The sequence below is a fragment of the Musca domestica genome, unplaced genomic scaffold (genome assembly GCF_030504385.1).
Source record: "Musca domestica strain aabys unplaced genomic scaffold, Musca_domestica.polishedcontigs.V.1.1 13, whole genome shotgun sequence".
NCBI classification, from domain to species: domain Eukaryota; kingdom Metazoa; phylum Arthropoda; class Insecta; order Diptera; family Muscidae; genus Musca; species Musca domestica.
In genome coordinates, this window is record NW_026712172.1 from 13,039,260 (window position 1) to 13,064,754 (window position 25,495).

Consider the following 25,495-nt stretch of genomic DNA (forward strand, 5'->3'; position numbering starts at 1 on the left):
TGTTTTTATAAAAAAGTTCAAAAATGTGGTTTCAAAATTCTACTCCATAGACCTTTCCAAAAATTTGCATATTGCCTAAGGCAGGAAATACATAAACCGCTTAAGCTGGAAATACATAAAACGCATATTTGGCTGGATTAAGTCATCGGCTGGCTTCTTCTTAAAGGAACAAAGGAGTTTTAGGTTGACCTAGTTCGATTTTGGCCCTAGGCTCCTTTGTTCATTTCCGAAGAAGCCAGCCGATGACTTAAGCCAGCCAAATAACACTTTATGTATTTCCAGCTTAAGCGGTATAAATCAGTTGACACCATAACAACACAGGTATTTTCACAGGGTTGATATTTTTTTACTCTGTTTTGTCCTATTTTTATATTTCTATGTCTTAGAACAAAGGAGTTTTAGGTTGACTTAGTTCGATTTTGGCCCTTCGCTGCTTTGTTTTTTCCGAACAAGCCAGCCGATGACTTAAGCCATTCAAAAAAAGAGTTTTATGTATTCTCACCATTATTTTGTTTTTTTTTTTTTATTATAAAATTGAACCACTCTTCTAGGATCTGCCCTAGCGGGATTGTTTGTCCCATATATACGAAATTTTGAAACGCTCTAATCGAATCCATTTAATTTGATCAAATCCATTAAACTCAATTCTTGTAGTACAGACGTATTTAGATTAATACTATCTAGTATCTAACATCTAGCAACAAAATACGTTGCCCCACTGCCAGAGAAAACCGGAAAAATCTGGAAAATAGACACCACTTAAAGTGGTAAATCTACGTCAATTCAATATATAAATGACATGTGATATAAAAATATTGTTTTATCTGTAGAGGCTCTATGTGTCATAGGACAACAAACAAAGGAATGCCGAAAGCGTATGGGTGATGTTAACGTATAAACTTCTGAAAATAGGAACAGGGTCTTAATTTAATTTTTTAATTAATTTAGGCTTATTTTTCTTGCACATTTAAATGTTGGAGTGCTCTAACGATAGCCACTTGTGGTTTTCCAGCCAAATATAAAGAAATCACACTATCACGCATGAATTCCATCACGAATAAATTTTTTTCTTGGAAAATTTTCAGCAAAAAGCTTTTGTACGCTTGTAAACAATATAATGAAGTGTCACTGGAATAATTTTAACAGCTGTCGGACGAGTAGCTTAGAAATGAAAGCAGTCTGAAGTTGGTTGCTGTTTTCTCATATCACCCTGCATATTTGTGTATGGTAAATCAGGTTGAAAATTAAGCAATAAATCCTGATAATTGGTCTGTTCCAGAACTGCTAGAATGTAAAAGTTTTTACTACGGTAGCCGATTTTCCCTGTATGATATCGAAAAAAATGCAAAATTGGAACAGAGCAAATGTGGGTTAATCTGGATAACATTAGAAGCAATTATTTGAGATGGGTGCGGATTGGGCACAATCCTCATAGCGTTGTACCTTACCAACTGAGAAAGTCCATGTAAGAAAAAGAGCTTTTTTACTGGTTTAAGTCATCGGCTGGCTTACTCGTAAAAGAGCAAAGGAGTTTTTGGTTGATTTATTTAAATTTCGGCCCATAATTTATACTTACTTGCTTCTACCTACGCTCCTTTGTTCATTTGAAAAAAAGGCAGACGACGACTTAAGGTGGGAATACATAAAGCGCTTATTTGGCTGGCTTAAGTCATCGGCTGTCTTCGTCGGAAATGAAGAAAGGAGCCCAGGGCCAAAATCGAACTAAGTCAACCTAAAACTCATTTGTTCAAAGACATAGAAGTGTAAAGATAGGACAAGACAGAGTCAAAATATTGCCACCAGGTGTAAATACCCCTGTTGTTACGATATCATAACAACATAATCACCAATGTTAAGTTGTTTTAACAGCAAATGCAATATTCAAACGTCAGTGAAATGCAATTTTAGTTCAAAATTTTAGTTTACAGAAAATTTTATTATTAAAATTGCTCTGTATATATAATTTTTATACCAACATGTCACTGTTGTGAGCAGCGCCTCTATATATTTTTTACATTAACTATTTTTCCATTATGCATTTTGTCCAGTCTTTACCATTTTAGGTCTTTGATTTGTTCAAAGACAAAGAAGTATAAAGAGGGGACAAGACAGATTCAAATTCAAAATATGGCAACCCTGTGAAAATGACTCTGTTGTTGCGATGTCATAACAACATAATTACCAATGTTAAGTTGTTTTAACAGAAAATTCAATTTTCAATTAATTGGAAACGTCAATGGAATACAATTTTGAGGTCAAATTTTTGGTTTACAGAAAATATTATTCGAAAAACTGCTCTGTAATTATATTTTTATGCTAGCATGTCTCTGTTGTGAGCAGCGCCTCTACATATTTTTCACATTAACTATTTTTCCATAATGCATTCCAGTCTAGTCTTTACCATTTTAGGTCTTTGCTTTGTTCCTCTACGAGGAAGCCAGCCGTTGACTTAAGTCAACCAAATAAGCGCTTTATGTATTCCCACCCCTAAGCCAGTTTAAGGTGAGAATACATAAAACGCTTTTATGAGAGGCTTTAAGGTGTGGGTGCATAAGCAACTTGAAGTCTTTGCATGGCATATTTTGTGACATTTCATAAAATGATTCCAGAGCCACACTTGAGTTCCACCGTCGTTTCCCCTTATAATTTGACATTAATATGCCCAGCCATGACTTCAAGCTTCTTCGATTGGCTTCTTCATAGAGGAACAGAGCAAAGACCTAAAATGGTAAATGCTAAACAAAATGCATTTTGAGCTCTAGAATAACAGCTCATGACAGGACCATGTTAAAATAAAAACCACATTTTTAGAAAAAAAAAAGACAAATAAATGTTTGAAAAATCAAAAAATAGGATTTCAAAATTCTACTCCATAGACTTTCCCAATTAATTACATATTGCCTAAGCGGTTTAAATCGCTTAACATTGCTAACTATGTTGTTACGATATCATTACAACAGAGGTATTTTCACAGGGTTGCCATATTTTGACTCTGTCTTGTCCCATCTTTAAACAAAGGAGTTTTAGGTTGACTTAGTTCGATTTTGACCCTTCGCTCCTTTTTCTTTCCCGAAGAAGCCAGCCGATGACTTAAACCAGTCAAACGAGCGTTTTATGTGCTCTCCCATTTGTGTACTCTCACCTTTAACAACAAGTTCGAATGAACTTCACTTAAATTGCCATTTGCCATTTGTTTTCTTAAAACCCAATAAACATTATCAGAAATATTGCCGTAATTATTTTCAAACATTCAAATAGCGATATCCGATTTCTTGAATTACCAATTTTGAATTGATTGGTTGAATGGTCTACATGATTCATTCATTCCATTCCATTTTCATTTTTCCCACAACCATGACCTATGGTTGTGCGATCTTGTCGTAGCGTAATCTGCTCAAAAACTAAAAAAAAGTACTGACGGTCAAGTCGTTGCTCGTTGTTACTTTTTTCTCGCGTTGTTACTTCGTCGCCAGAAAACGACGCTCATAAATATTCGATGTCACTCCAAATAAAAGTTTGACAAAATTGATGAGTTCTCTCCATGGCGATAAAGATTAAGATTTCTATTTTTTTTTACGAAGCAAGCTTCTTGCTAATAATTTTATAATTGGCGTTTGTTCGTTTATTGTCAGATAACTTGGTTATTGATATGATTACGGAAAATGTGTCTGACTGTGAGCGGCATGAAAAATGCGCTATAGACAAAACAAAAACAAAAAACATGGTTCCAGTATGGTTTAATTTGTCTTGTATTTCAGTTGCTGTCGAAATAATGTATTGACGATTAAACGAAGAACCAAAAAAAAAAAACAACAACTATCAGTTGCCGCAAACTCAGGCAGTGCTCAGTTTTTAGACAACACTTTATAGTCAAGAATTTTTTCTTCAGTTAACGGCGAGAGCGTGTCTAGTAGGAAACGTGATTTTTCTACCAATTTCGAACTTTGCCAATAAATAAATTATTAACAATTTCCGAAGTTGTAAATGAACAGCAAAACGTAAAAACTAACAACTAAAACCGCAGCACATTTCAAATGTTTTACATTAACTATTTTCGCGTATTTGTTTACATGCAAACGAGACAAATTTCGTGGGCATAAGTGTGAAACTCGGTGCCACCGCCGCTTAACGAAAACAAACCTGCTCAAACATGGTCAATTTACTTTTAGCATTTTCTCGCTTAGCCGAATCCACAAGATCCGCTCCGCAGCGAAAGCAAAAAAAGCGCACGGAATCGTCGTCAGCGGAGGCGGCGGCGACGACAAAGGCGTCAGATTCCACCACAAATCCGTATCCTGATGATAAGTCATTAAATAACTGTGATAACGATTCGACTAACACTGCTAACGACGGCCAAAGGATGATGTCACCGAAGCGTATGATCCTATTATTAATTTTCTACATATCGTATTTGATGTTTGGCGCCAGTATTTACTATCATATTGAACATGGTCTGGAGTATCATCGACGACAGGAGGAGCTTAAAGAGCGTATAGCTATAAACGGTAAGTACATAGTTATGGGACAACAGAAGTCTTACAAGATTGGTTGATGGTATGAATTTTAAAGTGAACCATTCACGAATATTCCATGTATATGTGTGTAAACACAGTATAGGTCTGGTTTCTTCATAGAGGAACATGGTAGAAGAATATAGGTAGAAGCATCGACACAGCTGCTGGGACAATGAACTGCCAAACCAATATTGGTATTGAAAATGTTGAATGTAAAATTATTTCAATTTGTAAAAATTGTTGAAAACGCGGATTATAATAACCTCCGAAAGGCGTCGTATAAGAAAACATATAAAAATCTAATTATATTTGAAAAAAAAATTTTTTGACATATCAATGCTCCCAAGCAATTATTTGAGATGGGTGCGGATTGGGCACAATCCTCATAGCGTTGTATCTTACCAACTGATAAGGTCCATGTAAGACAAAGAGCTTTTTCACTGGTTTAAGTCATCGGCTGGCTTCTTCGGAAATGGACAAAGGAGCGAAGGGCCAAAATCGAACTAAGTCAACCTAAAACTCCTTTTTTCAAAGACAAAGAAGTATGAAGATAGAACAAGACAGAGTCAAAATATGGCAACCCTGTAAAAATACCTTTGTTGTTATAATATCATAAGCAAGTGTTAACTGATTTAAACCGCTAAGGCAATATGCAATTTTTTAGAAAGGTCTATGGTATAGAATTTTGAAACCACATTTTTGGATTTTTCAAACTTTTATTTGTCATTTTTTTCTACAAATGTGTTTTTTATATTAATAGCTGTTATTCTAGATGGTATAGACACAAACCATCTGCTCAGAATGCATTTTGTCTAGTCTTTACCATAACAAAGGAGTTTTAGGTTGACTTAGTTCGATTTTGGCCCCATGACTTACGCCAGCCAAATAACCGCTTTATGTATTCCCACCTTTTTCTTCTTCTTTCTCGAAGAAGCCAGCCGACGGCTTAAGCCAGAAAAAGGGTTTTATCATGGTAGAATTACAGAAAATAGCTGAGCCTGGATATCCTTATTTGAAAAAATTTTTGCATTTCGATCTCAAATGTCAATTCCATAGGGTATACGTCATTTATGAATATAATTTACGAGACGTATAAGCTATATAATTGGCATTTGAAATCGAGTGTATTAAATGTCTAAAAGTGCTTTAAGGAACATAAAAATACTGCTCAGCTGACGTTTGTTTACGTAAACATAAACAACTGAAAGAGAAGAAGAGAGAAGATAAAGTATTCATTCTCATTAGTGACCGCAAGAATAGTAATGAATATTCCAATGTATTATGATCATGGTAGAAGAATAAATGTAGATATGTCAAAATTTTTTGAATTAAAAAGAGGAGATTTTTATATGTTTTCTTATACGACGCTAATCGGAGGTTGTTATGATATGCATTTTCCAACAATTTTAACGAATTTGAATAATTTTTTATTCAAAATTTTCATTTTTAAAATTTATTTGACAGTTCATTGCCACAGCAGCTATGGCGATGCGTCTACCTGTATTTTGGAAGTGAAATTTACGATTGAAAAATTATTTAACATTATCATAACATCCTCCGATTGGAGTCGTATAGGAAAACATATACAAATCTACTTTTTTTTGTAAAACATTTTAAACATTTTGACATATCAATGTTCCCAAGCTTTAATGCATCTACCTGTATTCTTCTACCATGGTTTTCTCCATTGGTGAAAATGACGTAAGAAAACCCAATAAATATGATCTACTGTGTGATTTGAGAATGGTTATTGCGAACCGTTCACAATGCACGTGTGTAGTACGAATTCTCTTTTTTTTATAAATAGCTGTACTAATTTTCAAACACTTTCAAACTGCCAATGGCATCACTGTTTAACCTCTCTTAGCTTTTAATAAAAGCTCATAATCCTCAGCTGGGCTGGTAACTTGCGTGATTAATTAGATCATTTTTATTGTGTTGATATAACAAATTAACACATATTTTATGGCTATTAAACCCCCACCAATAAAATCGTGCCAAGTTTCCAACAACAACAACGAGAAAAGAAAACGTTCACAAGTTTCAAAAATCATGTCGTATATTATAATAACTACGCACGATTTCCGTTGAACACAATACCCCAAGGTATGTCTGGCAAAATATAAATAATCGATATTTATAATCAGTGATTGAGTGTTGGTTATAAATAAATCAAACTACTGTCATTTAGGAAAAAAAATCACAGTCCATCCAAATCAATTTTATGGGCCCACGTCTTTTTCTTTCTGTAACACTTAAACTGTCAAAAACCATGACTAGAAGCCTAACATACTTACCACCTTCGCTTCGGTGTAGTTACATATCAGTGCTATAAAGAATTTTATTCATACCATAAAGATGTCGTTTATTGCATGGACTTTATCTCCATTTATCGAAAGTAACCATAAACGGCGCTTGTGAAATACTCTTGACGTAAAATTAATATATTATGGTTGTCTATTGAATTTATTATTGATAACATAATTCTTTTGATTGAAAGGTATTCTCAAATGTATGACAAAATATGATAAATAATTTAAATTATCTCCGTAACATTAATTTACTTAAGTCTGCTTTATAGTGACATCTTAATTACGCGTTTTTCGAAGATTTGTTTATTTGACACGTAATCAAAAAAACTCAGTGGATTTCAACTGTCAATTCCATTGCGTATACGTCAAATGAAATCCAAGGGATTTGAGAGTCGACTTCATTTGACGTATACACAATGGAATTTACAGTTGATCTTCTCGATTTAGTAAATGTAAACGTACTTTGTAAAACAAGTTTTATGAAAACATATTCGGTGTAAGCATGGTAGAAGTATATAGGTAGACGCATGGTAGAAAAATATAGGTAGACGCGTCGACACAGCTTCTGGGACAATGAACTGTCAAACCAATTTTGGAATTGAAAATGTTGAATGAAAAATTATTTAAATTTGTAAAAATTGTTAAAAAAACGCGAATTATAATAGCCTCCGAATGACGTAGTATAAGAAAACATATAAAAATCCACTTATATTCGAAAAAACATTTAAATTTTTTTGACATGTCAATGCTCCCAAGCGTTGATGCATCTACCTGTATTCTTCTGCCAAGAGGTAGACGCGTCGACACAGCTGCTGGGACAAAGAACTGTCAAACCAATTTTGGAATTGAAAATGTTGAATGAAAAAGTATTTAAATTTATAAAAATTGTTAAAAACGCGAATTATAATAGCCTCCGAATGACATAGTATAAGAAAACATATAAAAATCTACTTGTATTTGAAAAAAAAAATATTTTAATTTTTTGACATATCAATGCTCCCAAGCGTTGATGCATCTACCTGTATTCTTCTGCCATGGGTATAAGTATGCATGCTAGGAGAATACAGATAGATACATCAGCGCTTATTTACATATAATAAATCCAGTGGATTTCAAATGTCAATTCCATGGCGTATACGTCAAATGAAATCCAAGGGATTTGAGAGTCGACTTCATGTGACGTATACGCAATGGAATTTACAATTTATCTATTCGATGTAATAGATGTAAACGTATTTTATAAAAGACGTTTTATGAAAAGTGGTTCGGTGTAAGCATGGTACAATAAGGAGGTAGAACTAGCTACAGAAATACAGCCCTTAGGCTATGCCCGCTTCTTGTCAAATTTGCATGCAAACAAGTTGTTTTAATTTATTCAATATTTTTCCTCATTTTTAAAACAAGTTAAACAGCGCGAAATATGAATGAAATGCCTGGATTTTCTTTCAAAAATATGATCTAAATATTTCGATCTTTCTATTACATGGCAAAACTGGTGAATAGCTTCAATGCGCGTCCCGCAATGTATGCGTCTTCCAATAATTTATTTATTCCCAGCTTTAGGGTGGAAATACAAAAAGCGCATATTTGGCTGGCTTAAGTCATCGGCTGGCTTCTTCGTAGATGAACAAACGAGTTTTAGGTTAACTTAGTTCGAATTTGGTCCTAGGCTCCTTTGTGCATTTACGAAGTCAGCCGATGATTTAAGCCAGCCATATAAGCGCTTAATGTATTCCCACCTTTAAGCCAGTAAAAAAAGTGTTTTATGTATTCTCACCCTTAGTCTACCAGGTTTAAATGAGGAAGACGATAGAGAGTACAGGGTGGCATAAAAAACTGCAACAAAGTCAAACGTCATAATTTTGACATTTTTAAATTTTATTGAATGACAGCAAAAAGTGTCGGAAATAGCATCAAATTTTAGAATAAGTTTAGATTGGTTCGAATTGGTCACCTTTGGCACAAATTATGGTCTTAAAACGGCCAATAAAACCGTCACACGCTGCCCGAATGTTGCTCTCTGGTATATTGGCCCATTCCCGGCAAATCGCTTGTTTGAGGTGATCGACGCTTTGGTATTTTTTAGTGCCAACCTTGCTTTCCCAAATACTCCAGGCACAACAGTCCAACGGATTGGTATCTCCGGATACCATGGTGACCATTATGCGCTGAAAATGAAGCAAAGAACCTCATTTCGTAACCATTCCGGGGTGGCGCGTGCTGAGTGCGATGGTGCTGAATCCTGTTGGAATGTCCAAGGTCTGCGGCCAAAATCTTTACGTGCCCACGGCTTTAATACACCCTCCAGAATATTTTCGTGATAATATTCGGCATTTGTTCTGACGCCACGGTCGATTAATACGAGCGAAGAGCGACCATCGGCTGTTATGGCGGCCCACCGAAGGTGCACATTTTCAGCTGACCTCTTTGACAAGTAAACACGACCATTTTGTTTGTTTACAAACCGCTGGACAACAAATGTTTTCTCATCGGAGAAAACCAAATTCGGCAGTTCACCACTGTCGGCCAAGCGAAGCAAATCTTTAGCTCTTTTGAGTCTATTTTCTGCGATGTAAGTTCTTGCACTTTTTGGAATTTCAATGGCTTTACCGCAAGCTCATTTTTCAATATTTGCCGAATGGCATATTACGATATGTTCAGCTCACGGGTCATTTTTCGGCCACTGCGACGTGGGTTTCGATCAGGTCGCTTACGAGACACAAAAGATTTATTCACGTTTATATGCTGGAGAGCTCTAACGATAGCCACTTGGGGTTTTTCAGCCAAATATAAAGAAATCACGCTTGAATTCCATCAAGAATAACTTTTTTTTCTGGAAAATTCTCACCAAAATGTTTTTGTACGTTTGTAAACAATTGAATAAGCTGTCACTGACATAACTTTAACAGCTGTCGGCTTAGAAATGACAGTAGTCTGAAGTTGGTTGCAGTTTTTTCATCTCGCCCTGTATGTCAGTCAAAGAAGCTCTTTATGTACTTCCACCTTAACACAATCTTCATACACATACTGAACAAGTTGTTCTCATTAATTTTAGAATTTCTTTTAATAGCCCTAATTTGCTAAATACTATGATTTTAATAACTAGTTTGTCGTGACATTTAATTATTAAAGACTTGCCGCCATGATAGTAATTAACACACTAGTTAATGAATATCAAAAAAAACTCATACAAAATTTTAAAATTCCATGATTTCAATATAAAATTTAAACTCTTATTTCATGACTCAAGAGATTTTCTTCTAATGATTCTAAATCTCTGAATTTAACAGACATGCTAAGCGCATCATCAACACAAACAATTTGTCATAATTTAAGATAAATTTAATAAAAACTATTAACGTCAAAGACATTTACTGTTCGTTCATGCATTTTACGTTATGCTTGTAGTTGTATGGGGGTATCATGTTGTAAATGTGTGTTTACACAGTTTAGTTGGTGTTTGATCGATAAACCTCAGCCAACCAATCAAGCGTGAAAATGTTGTAAACATTTAAATTAATTTGATAAAGTGACCGATGAATGTTGATGTAATGGTTGGTGGTAATTGTCGGAGATGTACAATGGTACAATGCTGCCATTGAGGCTAAAGTAGATGTGACGAATGAAACACATACCCAGCAGTTAAGTGATCCGGAAATCAAATAAATTGGAACACCTATGTTGCATATAGAACACATGGAGTGCTTAGTTTATGTATATTCTACGTGAAGCGACATACAGCTGCGGTCAAAAAAATAGCAGCGCAATGCATTGAAATATTGCTATTTAAGAAAGTCAACTTTTTTCTTAGAAATAGTGTAATGTTCTCCGCGATACTTAAAGGTATTACCATAGTAGAAAAATATAGGTAGACTTTTCAACACAGCTGCTGGGTCAATGAACTGTCAAACCAATTTTGGAATCGAAATTTTTAAATGAAAAAGTATTCATATTTGTAAAAATTTTTTAAAAAATGCATATTATAACAACCTCCGAATGACGTCGTGTAGGAAAACATATATAAATCTACTTATTTTTGAAGATACATTAAAAAAAGCGTTGATGCATCTACCTTTATTCTTCTACCATGGGTATTACATTATCATTTATTATTTACATTGTAATTAAAAAGAAAAGTCTTGTATTTTCAAAATATTGTGTTAAATAGAGTTTATTTCCGATATGAAGTCGGTCAAAAAAATAGCAGTTGTAATAAAAACTTCATTAATTGTCCTTATATTAAACTGTAGCCTTATTATTAATGTTATGTGTAAAATTAAGAATGTAAAGTCATTTCAAATAAACATTCCCATCTCTGCATCTTCTGTAACTTAACTTGTCAAATTTTACTGCATAGATAATAGGTTCCCCTCTTTAATATGTGTATATACAATGGATTTGTAAAGATAAATTTTGACAATGAGATGTTTCAAATGAATAATTTTGAAAAAAAGTTGTAGTCATATGATTGCTTCTTCTTCTTAATTTAACCATGATTATTCCCTAGAAATTAATACTTTTTTGCAAAACCTTTGTTGAATTGATCAAATGTTGGCATCTTTCGCATGGAATTTTTTTGCCAGGCTCCTTGAATTACGCTCCATAGTTTATAATTATTTTTGGGTTTAGCTATGGCCATCTCCTTTTTTATATCGCACCACAAATTTTCAATAGGATTTAGATCGATCTTGTTGTCCTGAAACCACTATTTTGCTAAGCGGCTGGTGTGTTTTGGATCATTTTCCTGTTGAAATGTCAATTTTAAAGGCATTTTATATTCCGCATATGGAAGTATTCCAACATATTGACCATGGTAGAAGAATACAGGTAGATGTAGCAACGCTTGAAAACAATGACATGTCAAAAATTTTTAAATGTTTTTTAAATATAAGAAGTTTTATATGTTTCCTTATACTACGTCAGTCGGAGGCTATTAAAATTCGCGTTTTTCAACAATTTTTACAAATTTAAATAATTTTTTATTCAACATTTTCAAATTCAAAATTGGTTTGACAGTTCATTGTCCCAGCAGCTGTTTCGATGCGTCTACCTATATTCTTCTACCATGGTATTGACTGGCATTCATTGTATTTTTGATCCAAAATATTGGCCCTACTCTATAGTACGAGAAACATGCCCAAACCATCAAATTTGATGAAGCATGTTTGATTGTTTTAGTTGTACAACGGGGATTATATTCTTTATTATTTTGTGAACGTCTTACATACTGTCGGGACTCAGTACCACCATATAAAAGAATTTTGGACTCATCCGACCATAGTATATTTCTCCATTTTTCAATTAGCCATTCAATATGTGATTTTACAAACTTCAATGGTTTGTGACGTGTATTTTTATGAATAGTGGCACCTTTCTTGGACTCCGTGCATACAGGTTGTTTTCGCGTAATACTCTGCGAACAGTTTCTACACTAAAAGAAGGACAAACACTGTCTCTTATTTCTGTGGCGGCCACTTGTAGTGTAATCGTTTGTTATCGATACACTGACCTAGAGATCCCTATCTTCATAATTTCAAAACAGCTGTTATCTTAGTTCTGCTTTATTGTCGTATGTTTTTGACATTACATTTTCTTATTTTTAAGGATATTAGATGATAAAAAATAGAATTAAGAGATACCGTTATAATTACTTATAAGACAATATAATCATTCGTTTGTTATCGATACACTGACCTAGAGATCCCTATCTTCATAATTTCCAAACAGCTGTTATCTTAGTTCTGCTTTATTGTCATATGCTTTTGACATTTTTTTATTGTTTATTTTTAAGGATATTAGATGATAAAAATTAGAATTAAGAGATACCGTTATAATTACTTATAAGGCAATATAATTCTGAAATAAATTCAATTAATTTTTAACTGCCGAACTCTTGGCCCACAATTAAAACGTTTTTTCTATTAGCACTAAAAAAAGTGCTTCATAAATATTTTGCCCATGGCACTGTTAAGTGCCGGCAAAAATACCAAACCAACTTTTGCCGCCAGTGGGCGTTTTTAAGTGCCGGCTAAAATATTTGGCAGGCCTAAAATAATTTCCCCGAGTCGTGAATATCACACACTAACGATTTTTTGTGGCTAGCGTTTTTTATTATTCGTCTGATTTTTTCTGACACTACCGACATTCTACCTCTAGTTTCGATTTTCTTTTCATATATAAATGCGTTTCTAATCGTTTTGGCAGAACAGTTCAACAAATTTTGTATTTCTTTATACGTTTTCCCTTCTGATATTAATTTTTTTTATCAAACGCCGTGTATCTTCCTTGCAGTACTTTCATCGTCCCACTTACCAAGAAAAAAATACTAATTATATTTAAAAAACACACCAATTCGTATATTTCCTTACTTTTTAATTCTATTGATTAAGAAAAATTAAAGATTTTAAAGATATTTTCTGATTTGTATAACCTGCTGCTATTTTTTAGACTACATGAGACGCATGGTAGAAGAATATAGGTAGACGCGTCGACACAGCTGCTGGGACAATGAACTGTCAAACTAATTTTGGAATTGAAAATGTTGAATGAAAAATTATTTAAATTTGTAAAAATAGTCGGAAAACGCGAATTATAATATCCTCCGAATGACGTATTATAAGAAAACATAAAAAATTTACTTATATTTGAAAAAAACATATATATTTTTTTTTGACATATCAATGCTACCAATCGTTGATGCATCTACCTGTATTCGTCTGCCATGATAAGATGACTATTTAAAACTATCCAATAATACAACACCACGTGTAAAAACCATGCCAAAATTATTACTCGTTTTGTTTTGCAATTTTAGAATTAAAAATAAGTACAGGTTAGAAAATGCAAGCATGAATTATTGAAGATAGGGTGCGCTGCTATTTTTTTGACCGCAACTGTATATAAGACCAAGGTATCTTCAATTTTATCATTAAATATTTTACAGATTACTGTTAAATTTATTTTTTTTTATTTGCATAAATTTTGAATATAATTTCCGTCTTATTCACACCAGGTCTTTTGCAGTTCATTACTGCCTGCGGTTGTTGTAACCTCCTAATTATTACAATTTGCTTACTTTATCGAATTTCTCGGATTTATTTAAATCACTACAAAGTTGTACATAAAATGGGGTTCATTCGTTCATTCACTTTAAATCTGTTCTGTGCTCTTGTTGTGACTGACTAAATACCGGTGATAAGAATCAATTGTTTTTACGTTAATTGTTTGATCGTAAATTTAGGTGTGTTTTGCCTACAAATCATTTGATTAGAGTTTGTGAAAATGAAAACAACGAACGAGCTGCGATTTGCTTTGATTTCGATTGATTTGAGTTGATTTAAAATAAAACGGAAGTGCTTATCGACACTATGCTTCTTGTTGCTACTTTAATTTGTTTTTTTTTTTTTAATTTCAATGTAATGATTGACATTGATATTGAACTTTTTGCTGGCCATTCAAACACAATAGTTGTGTTCCAGAACCTGCAAATTAGTACTAAATAGCGCTAATTCTGCTACAACGCGTTCCCGTACTCCAAAAACTAGCAAAACTTGCAGCTCTCTCGAGAAAAAAATGGCGCTGAGTGGTGCACATTTCTGCTTGTTTTAGCTACATGAATTTGGCCGAGCAGAAATGTGCATATTGTAAATTTGACATTTAATTGGCAGGGCTAACAAGTTTGAAAAATGTATTGATACATTTCAATAAAGAAAATGATCAACTTGAAAACTAAAGGAAAAACTAATATTTGTCGTGCAAAAAACAAAAAGAGAAAATATGGAGCAACTGATGTATTCACTTTTGGATGATTCCAGCAGTGAAGAGGTCTGGCTGAATGAGGAATCAGATCATTAATTATTATTATAAATTATTAATATTAACTTATCGTCTTCAATACTCATTTTTTAAATGTTGGCGCTCTTTTCAGTAAGGTTTCACCAGTCCGATTTAGGCTGTTCACTTTTGGAATTTTGAATTTTGACATTTTATCGCATTTCTGCTAATTTTCCGTTCCCTTATTTTTTGAGCAAACCTAAATGAGAATGACATTTCGAACTGTTCTCTCTTCTGCTAGTTTTACTACTAAAAAAGTACTGGAACACAACTAATGTAATTTTGTTTTGGAAGTGACCTTGATGTATTACATAAAAAGTGCAACAATAACGGTTTTAAGTATGTTTACATGATCATGGCAAATCCATCATAAATTTTACTATGTAAAAGATATATAAGTTATTATTCAAAGCATGGTAGAAGAATACAGGTAGATGCATCAATGCTTGGAAACATTGATATGTCAACAAATTTTAAAATTTCTGTTAAATATAAGTAGATTCCTATATGTTTTCTTATGCGACGTCATTCGGAGGTTATTATAACAAAAGCGTTTTTCAACAAATTTTACAAATTTAAATAATTTTTCCTTCAACATTTTCAATTACAAAATTGGATTGACAGTTCATTGTTCCAGCAGCTGTGTCGATGCGTCTACCTATATTCTTCGACCATGATTCAAAACAAAAATATATGCATACAAGGTGAGAAGGAAAAACTGCAATCAACTTCAGACTGCAGTTAAAATTATTCCAGTGACAGATCATTATATTGTTTACATGCGTACAAAACCATTTTGGTAAGAATTTTCCAGAAAAAAAGTTAGTCGTGTGGAATTCAAGCGTGATAGTGTGATTTCTTTATATTTGGCTGGAAAATCCCGAGTGGCTATCGTTAGAGCACTCCAGCATTTAAATGTGAATAAATATTTTGTGTCTCGAACCATTGCTCGTTACCGTGATACTGATAGCCCGTAGCCCGACGTCAAGGAAGTTGACGAAAGAACACAGCAAGATCAGTAGAATTGATTCGAAAAGTAAAGAAGCGACTTGATCGAAACCCGCATCGCAGTGGCCGAAAAATGGCTCGTGAGCTGAACATATCGCAATATTCTATTCAGCAAATATTGAAAAATGAGCTCGGGGTAAAGCCATTGAAATTCTAAAAAGCGCAAAAACTTACACCGCAAAGAAAGAAAATAGACTCAAAAGAGCTAAAGAGTTGCTTCGCTTGGCCGAAAGTGTTGAACTGCCGAATTTGGTTTTCTCCGATGAGAAAACATTCTTTGTCCAGCAATTTGTAAACAAACAAAATGATCGTGTTTACTTGCCAAAGAGGTCAGCTGAAAATGTGCTACTTCGATTGGCCACCAGGACTCAAGCGCCGGCCATGGTGATGATGTGGACCGCCTTAACAGCCGATGGTCGCTCTCCGCTCGTGTATTAATCAATCGTGGCATTAGAATAAATGCCATATATTATATCGAAAATATTCTGGAGGGTGTGTTAAAGCCTTGGGCACGCAAACATTTTGGCTGCAGACCTCAGAAATTCCAACAGGACACAGCACGCGCCACCCAAGAATGGTTACAAAATGAGGTTCCTCGCTTCATTTCCACTGCACAATGGCCACTAAAATTTTCGGATACCAATCCGTTGGACTATTGTGTCTGCAGTATTTTTGGGAAAGCAAGGTTGGCACTAAAAAATTCCAAAGTGTCGATCTCCTCAAGCAAGCGCTTCGCCGGAAATGGGCTAAAATACAGCAGAACAACATTAGGGTAGCGTGTGACGGTTTCATTGGCCGTTTGAAGACCATAATTCATGCCAAACTTGACCAATTTGACAAATCTAAACTTATTCTAAAATTTGATGCTATTTCCAACATTTTTTGCTTACATTCAAAAAAAAAAAAAAAACCTAAAAATGATGGTGTTTGACTTTGTTGCAGTGTTTTTTTATCCCCCTGTGTACGCCCCTTCTTATATCTTTCCTTTAGGAAGATGGTCTGAACTTTTGCTTATCGGACAGTTCGTATTTAAATGGAGCTTGTAATAACGAAAAACTATTTGTCCGGCATCATTTTTTATCTAACTGAGAGGTATAATAACCGGCCATAGTAGGTTTTCATTAGTTTTTCTACGTATAGACCAATACAGGTAGTCGCATCGACACAGCTGTTGGAACACTGAACTGTCAAATCTATTTTAAAATTTAAAACTTTGAATGAAAAATTATTCAAATTGTGTAAAAAATGCTATCATAACATCCTCCGATTAGCGTCGTATAAGGAAACTTATAAAAATCAACTTATTTTTGCAATGACATTCTAAAAATGTTGACATTCCCAAGCGTTTATGCATCTACCTCTATTTTTCTACCATGAAATTTCCTAAACTGTGAACGTACTTTTAAAATACGTTTACACATATTTATTCGAGTGGATTTTAACTGTCAATTCCATTGCGTAAACGTCAAATCGATTCTCCGATCCAGAGGATTAAATTTCACCTCTACGCAATGGGATTGATAGTTGAAATTCACTGTATTTAAAACTAAACAATTAAAGCACGTTTAGACTAATAAATCCACTCGATTTCAAATGTCAATTGCAAAACGTATACGTCACGTAACGTATTCATAAATCCAGTCGATATTATTTAAGGTATGCGCCATGGCAGAAGAATACAGGTAGATGCAACAACGCTTGGGAGCATTGATATGTCAAAAAATTTTATGTTTTTTTCAAATATAAGTAGATTTTTATATACTTTCTTATACTACGTCATTCGGAGGCTATTATTATTCGCGTTTTTCAACAATTTTTACAAATTTAAATAATTTTTCATTCAACATTTTCAATTCCAAAATTGGTTTGATAGTTCATTGTCCAAGCAGCTTTGTCGACGCCTCTACCTATATTCTTCTACCATGGTATGCGCTATGAAATTGATATTTAATTGGATTTCGTAAATCTAATCGTAATTTTGGAATTTGAAAATTAGATTTATAAATCGAGTAAATTAAAAATGACTAGTCAAAATAACTTTGCGTATTTACGTCAAAGATGTGCCATGGTAGAAGAATACAGGTACACAGCTGCTGGGACAATGAACTGTCAAACTAATTTTGAAATTGAAAAATTTGAATAAAAAATTATTCCGATTCGTTAAAATTGTTGAAAAATGCATATCATAACAACCTTTGATTGCTGATTAAACCATTGCTTAATAAGAAAGGTTGCTCAACTGCAAGGAAACTAAGAAAATGCAACTCTGTACTGGAGTCTTATTATATCAAATATACTTTTTAAACATGCAACAATTGGTTTTGTTTATTTAACAATATTTCACAAACTTTTTTGGGGAAAACTCACAAAACTTGAAAGGAATATCGGAGTTTGTTCACAAAATTGTATCCTAGATAGTAGGACAATATTGTTTTATCCCAAAATTGTACATTTTGTTTCCCGATAACGTGGAAAATATTTCTGTTGTCTCTATATTTGAAATAGTTTCAAATTATTTTAATTTTTATTAAAAAAATACATACACATATACAAACTGCGTATATGTTTTGAGAGAAAAGGGGCATCAAGAGAAATAATTGTATTTAGGGGGTAGTTTTGTTTTTCCTTCTGTAATTGTGCCATGGCTTAAACAATAGTTATAATTAATAAATTTAATTAAATTATTTTTTTTTTCAGAATATATCCTAGAACAATTGGATGACAAAAATGTCACAACACAAAATGAAGTATTGGAGCGCATTAGCGATTACTGTGGTAAACCGGTTACCGACTATCGAAACGATGAATATGAAATACCCTATACATGGACATTTTATCATTCATTCTTTTTCGCCTTTACGGTTTGTTCAACGGTCGGCTATGGCAATATATCACCGACCACAACATTAGGTCGAATGATAATGATTGTTTATTCCGTAATTGGTATACCAATAAATGGTATATTATTTGCGGGATTGGGTGAATATTTTGGTAAAACGGTAAGCTTTTTGAAAACACACATTGACAAAGCACGTGAAAGTCCTAATTTGTTTCTCCTAATAGTTTTCAGCCATTTATCGGCGTTATAAAAAGTACAAAATGTCCCGTGATGTTCACTATGTGCCGCCACAGTTGGGCCTGATAACAACAATACTAATAGCTTTGGTGCCGGGTATAACATTATTTCTCCTACTACCGTCATGGGTCTTTTCGTATTTTGAAGATTGGCCGTATTCGTTGGCTCTGTATTATTCCTATGTAACCACAACGACCATTGGTTTTGGTGATTACGTACCAACATTCCAGCCACAACAGGTAGGATTTAAATTCGTCATTACATTTGTTATAGTTATTTATTTTTTCTTTTGTTTCATTATTACTTCAGCCTCGAGAATTTGGCGGTTGGTTTGTGGTTTACGAAATATTCATAATTATTTGGTTCATATTCTCGTTGGGCTATCTATTAATGATTATGACATTTATAACAAGGTAAGTTCATTAAAACCCAAACATTTTATTCGTATTATTTGGAAGTTATTAAAGCACTTTTTGGGTTTTATATACATATAGTAATTAAACAATTAATTAAATGATTAAATTTGGAACCAAATTAACATAAAACATTTAATTAAGATTATTGCTAACTCTCTGTGGTGTGTATAATATTTGTTTTCATACAATTTAAGTTAAATATATCACAAAATACTTCTTACCGCTCTATGTGTGAACGTAGTGTTACCTTCTAATACTATAATCATGGTAGAAGAGTACAGGTAGATGCATCAACGCTTGGGAACATTGACATGTCAAAAAATTGTAAATGTTTTTTCAAATATAAGTAAATTTTTATATGTTTTCTTATACCACATCATTCGGAGGTTATTATAATCTGCGTTTTCAACAATTTTTGCAAATTTAAATAATTTTTCATTCAACATTTTCAATTCCAAAATTGGTTTGACAGTTCATTGTCCCAGCAGCTGTGTCGATGCGACTACCTGTATTCTTCTACCATGAATACTAGAATCGTTAGTTATGTATAGTTTATACTGAAACCTTTTTGTTTGACAAATTCGGTATCACGATCTATTTACGCATGCTCCATCAATTCCAGCTGATCACCAAATTGTGGCCGGTTATTACATGGTACAATAAGGAGGTATAACAGCTTCGTAAAACTACAGAAATACAGCCCTAAAGGTGGGAACACATTAAGGCTGGAAATACATAAAGCGCATATTTGGCTGGCTTAAGTCATCGGCTGTCTTCTTCGTAGATGAACAAAGGAGTTTTAGGTTTGCCTAGTTCGATTTTGTCCCAAGGCTCCTTTGTTCATTTCCGAAGAAGCCAGCCGATGACTTAAGCCAGCCAAATAAGCGCTTTATGTATTCCAAGCTTAAGGGTATAAGTACATAAGAAGCTTGAAGTCATGGCTAGGCATATTTTGTAACATTTCATAAAGGGATTACAGAGCCGCACTAAAATCCTGTCGTCGTTTTCCATTATAATTTGACATTAATATGCCTAGCCATGACTTCAAGCTTGTTATGTACTTGCACCTTAAGGCTGGAAATACATAAAGCACATATTTGGCTGGCTTAAGTCATCGGCTGGCTTCTTTGTAGATGAACAAAGAAGTTTTAGGTTGACCTAGTTCGATTTTGGCCCTAGGCTCCTTTGTTCATTTCCGAAGAAGCCAGCCGATGGCTTAAGCCAGCCAAATAAGCGCTTTATGTAACAAAAAAGCCTAGGGCCAAAATCGAACTAGGTCAACCTAAAACTCCTTTGTTCAGCAAATAGCGAGTCAAATACGCGAATGATGAATGAAATGGCTGGATTTTCTTTCAAAAATATGATCTTAATTCTCCAACCTTTCAATTCCATGGCAAATCTGGTTAATATTATTAATGCGCGACCCGCAATTTATGCTTCTTCCAATCATTGATTTTGAAAATATTTTGTTTTTATTTTTCAAAACAACAAATACATACACAAAATTGGCAGAAGTCGGGCACACTTAGAAAAAATTATAATCAATTGGGAGCTCTACCTTCCTTTTTTATTGTACCATGGGTTATTACATCTTTCCGATAGATAAACAAAAATGATTTTTTCGAACACATAAATCGTTTTTTCATTATTACAAGTTTAATTTAAGTATGAACTGTCCGAAAAGCAAAAGGTCAGATCATCTTCCCTTTTTCTTTTAACGTAAAGTTTACTGAATTCATGTTGCCATATTTTATATTGTTAATATGGCAATAACAAAAAAAAATTTAATTAATGTAATGGATAATGCTAATCGTTTATTTTATATTGAAGAACTGAATTATAGATTTATTTCACGAAGTTAATTACAAATTCTTTTTGTTTATTATTTTTTTGAAACTAAAATGAAGATGCCATTGTGAAAAATGCAGCGACTACCAGTTACTTTTAAAAAAGGCCTGCCATATCTCTTTAAAAAATGCTTATATTTTAAAGGAAAGATTTAATAATGAAAACCCGGTAGTGTGAACTTTATCCTTTAATTTTCCCAAAGTAAGCGATAACAAAAGTGCACTATAAAGGAAATATATAAGAACGGACCTATATATTATTAAATTCATTATTTTAAATGAAATTGAATTAACAAATTAACATTGATTTTAAAGAGGGTTACATGGGTTAACTTAATGTAAACTCAATTGTTATGTTTTGAATGTAAACAGGCTTTAATTCTCAAGTTATACAGGGTGAGATAATGAAACTGCAACCAAGTCAAGCGCCATAATTTTTACATTTTTTCTTAAATTTTATTGAATGAAAGCAAAAAATGTCGGAATTAGCATCAAATTTTCGAACAAGTTTAGATTTGTTCGAATTGGTCACCTTTGGCACGAATTAGGTCCTTCAAACGGCCAATGAAACCGTCACATGCTGCTCTGCAGGTATTTCGGCTCATTCCCGGTGAAGCGCTTGCTTGAGGTGATCGACACTTGGGGTTTTACTTGTTTGCAGTTTTTTATTTCACCCTGTACGTCATGCATCTTCGTGAACTAAATTCGTGGTGTAATGCTATTCTTAGGGTTTTTTTTTACCAAATAAACTGCACTTTAAATGTATGTGTGTATGTATATAATGCCATTATATGTTCTATCTTAAAACTATTAATATAAAGCTCCAATATGTACTTTTGGCTTCCAAATTACGTTTTTGACATCAAACGATTATTTATGGCAATTCAAAACCAACAAATACATTTGTTTACATATCCATGCTTTTTTCGATTTCGTTTACAGAGGCTTACAAAGTAAAAAACTAGCACGTCTGGAACAGCAACTATCATCGAATATTAAGGCCACACAGCATCGAATTTGGAGTGGTGTTACCAAGGATGTGGGCTATTTGAGAAGGATCCTTAATGAATTGTATATTTTGAAATTTAAGGTAACTATTTTGAAACAAATTTATGTTATCCCATGCTAAATTATTATTTGGGTTAAATAATCGTTTTTAAATGGATGCACCTTTGGGGAATTAGCTATTCGTTGCACTGGGATTGAAAAATGCACCTAATGGTTTATCTTTTGTTTCGTTTTTTTTTTCTTTTGCAATATTAATGAGGGTTATTTTTGTTTTTCTTCCTATCGTATGAAAAGTAATCATTTCATTAACGATTAACATAATTTCTATTGCTCTTAGTTTTATTAATAGCAAACTCATTGAGGCAGCTATATGTGAAGTAAGTATAGACATTGGCTAGCAAAGGAATATAAGTATTGTACACATTTGCAGGACAATTTTTTGAGAAAAATATTTTATACTACATGTGAACTATAAACCCCTGGAAAAAAATGGAGGGGGTATTGTTTCTCCACTGACAAAATAATAATTATAATACTATATAATTATTACTAAAAATTTTTCTACTACGAATTTTCAACTGGCAAAATACATAAAACGTTTTTTGTCTGGCTTCTTCGTAGAGGAACAAGGCAAAGACGTAGAAGTGTAAAGATACGACAAGACAGTGTTAAAATATGGCAACCCTGTGAAAATACCTCTGTTGCTATGATATCATAACAACATGGCATGGAAGAATAATACAGGTAGTCGCATCGACACAGCTTCTGGGACAATGAACTGTCAAAACAATTTTGGAATTGAAAGTAATGAATGAGAAATTATTGAAATCTGTAAATTTTTTGAAAAATACATATCGTTACGACCTCTGATTTGCGTCGTATAAAAAATCTACTTATTTTTGTCAAAACATTTCAAATTTTTTTGACATGTAAATGTTCCCATGCGTCGAAGCATCTACCTATATTCTTCTACCATGCAACATGGTTACCAATATTAACTGATTTAAACCGCTAAGGCTATATGCAAATTTTTGAAAAAGGTCTATGGAGTAGAATTTTGAAACCACATTTTTGGATTTTTCAAACATATATTTGTCATTCGTTTCTGTAATTACGGTTTTTATATTAACATGTCTCTGCCATAAACTGTTACTTTATGGCCCGTTCTTATATCTTCCTTTTATAGTCCACTTTTGTTATGCCTTACTTTAGGAAAAGTGAAGGATAAAGTTCACGTTATCGGATTCTCATTATTACATTTTTCCTTTAAAACATATGCATTTTTCACAGAGATATGACAAGCTTTTTGTAAAAGTAACTGGTAGTCACTGCATTTTTTCACAATGGCATCTTCATTTTAGTTTGAAAATAATAAACAAAACTAATTTGTAATTAATTTCGTGAAATAAATTTATAATTCAGTTCTTCAATAGAAAATAAACGATTTGGGTTATCCTTTTTTATATAAATAAATGTTGCTGTTATTGTCTTATTATCAACATAAAGTATGGCAACATTAATTCAGTAAACTTTACGTTAAAAGATAAAGGGAAGATGGTCTGGCCTTTTGCTTATCGGACAGTTTATATTTAAATGAGACTTGTAATAACGAAAAATCATTTATTTGTCCGACAACATCACTTTTTTAAGTATCGGAAAGATGTAATAACCGGCCTATGTATTGTAGATACAAATCATTTGCTCAAAATTCATTTTTTCTAGTCTTTACCATTTTAGGTCTTTGAACAAGAGAGTTTTAGGTTGACTTAGTTCGATTTTGGGCCTACACTCCTTCGTTCTTTTCTGAAGTAGTCAGCCGATGAGTTAAGCCAATCAAAAAGCGTTTTATGTATTCTCACCCTTACTCTCACAACTCGTATCAAATTGAACCAATTGTTAAAAAAAATTATTGTATCAAGTCTATTCTGTTAGTGAAATCTACGAGATGTCATCCTTCTTGGAGAGAAAAAAGACTGGCTTAAGGGCGGAATACATAAAGCGCTTATCTGGCTGGCTTCTTCGGAAATGAACAAAGGAGCCTAGGGCCAAAATCGAACTAGGCCAACCTAAAACTCCTTTGTTCATCTACGAAGAAGACAGCCGATGACTTAACCCAGCCAAATATGGGCTTTATGTATTTCCACCCTTAAGTTATCGGCTGGCTTCTTCGTGGATGAACAAAGGAGTTGTTGTTTGGCCCTAGGGCCTAGGGCCAAAATCGAACTAGGCCAACCTAAAACTCCTTTGTTCATCTACGAAGAAGACAGCCGATGACTTAAGCCAGCCAAATATGCGCTTTATGTATTTCCAGCCTTAAGCCAGGCAAATAAGATAAGTCTGTTGAAAAATTTAGCTAAAATATGGAAGCTACACGAGGACATAAATTTGTAAGAACGTTTTCCTGTCAAATGAGGCAATATCCTTACAAACTCCAAATTTGAAACCATTTCGGTGAAAAGTGTGACACAAATCATGGAAATACCGAATATTTGGAAGTAAATTTACATAAGGGCCTATACGAAACCGTGGACCTTCCAGAGAAAATATAGCACCTATTACGAACTCCAATTACCAAGTTTAAAACAATTCTGTTAAAAAATGTAGCTAAAATTATCGAAATACCCAATATCTGGAGGTACAGTTATATGGGATCAATACCAAAACTTTGACCTATATGTACAGTTCTGCGCAAAGATGTTTTCTACATATAGAGAAATTTTTTTCTTAATTTAAATTAAATTCGCTTTGAAATTGTGACTAAAACACTCAAAAAACCTTCAATCGGTAGGTAAAGTTATATGGGGCCCATACCACAATGTGGACATATATTAACTGTTTTGTGCAAGAGATTTAGAAAGCCATTACAAACTGTAAATACCAAATTCCAGACAATTCCTTTTGAAAAATGTGGCGAAAAGACTCGAAATGCTTAAAATGGCACAGTACAATTATATGGTGGTTATATGAAAAAGTTAGCCCGATATAGTCGATCTTCGAATGCAAAACGCATCAACGCTTGGGAACATTGATACCTCAAAAAATTTAAAGTGCTTTGTCAAAAATAAGTAGATTTTTATATGTTTTCTTATACGACGCCAATCGGAGGTTTTTATGATATGCATTTTTTATCATTTTTACAAATTTGAATAATTTTTCATTCACGATTTTCAATTTCAAAATCGGTTTGACAGTTCATTGTCCCAGCAGCTGTGTCGATGCGACTACCATAATACATACGTACTTTCTCGATCACAGCGAACCCTAAAAAACTTCCATAAAGTATAAAGCATGGTAGAAGAATACAGGTAGTCGCACCGAAACAGCTGCTGGAACAATGAACTGTCAAACCAATTTTGGAATTGAAAATTTTAAATGAAAAATTATTCAAATTTGTAAAAATGATTAAAAAATGCATATCATAACAACCTTCGATTGGCGTCATATAGGAAAACATATACAAAACTATTTAGTGTTGTAGAAT

At 33.5% G+C, this 25,495-nt stretch overlaps 1 protein-coding gene across 2 annotated transcripts in view; it reads left to right on the plus strand.

Annotated features, from left to right (window-relative positions):
* The window catches only part of LOC101897689 (open rectifier potassium channel protein 1), an 83,552-nt gene that overhangs the window by 54,197 nt on the left and 3,860 nt on the right, over positions 1 to 25,495 (plus strand). For both annotated transcript variants that reach the window (XM_059118630.1, XM_059118631.1), the window contains exons 2-6: positions 4,170 to 4,505; positions 18,365 to 18,666; positions 18,731 to 18,982; positions 19,053 to 19,156; positions 21,949 to 22,096. In XM_059118630.1, coding sequence (XP_058974613.1) covers positions 4,170 to 4,505; positions 18,365 to 18,666; positions 18,731 to 18,982; positions 19,053 to 19,156; positions 21,949 to 22,096 — 1,142 coding nt within the window. The remainder of the gene's footprint in view (positions 1 to 4,169; positions 4,506 to 18,364; positions 18,667 to 18,730; positions 18,983 to 19,052; positions 19,157 to 21,948; positions 22,097 to 25,495) is intronic.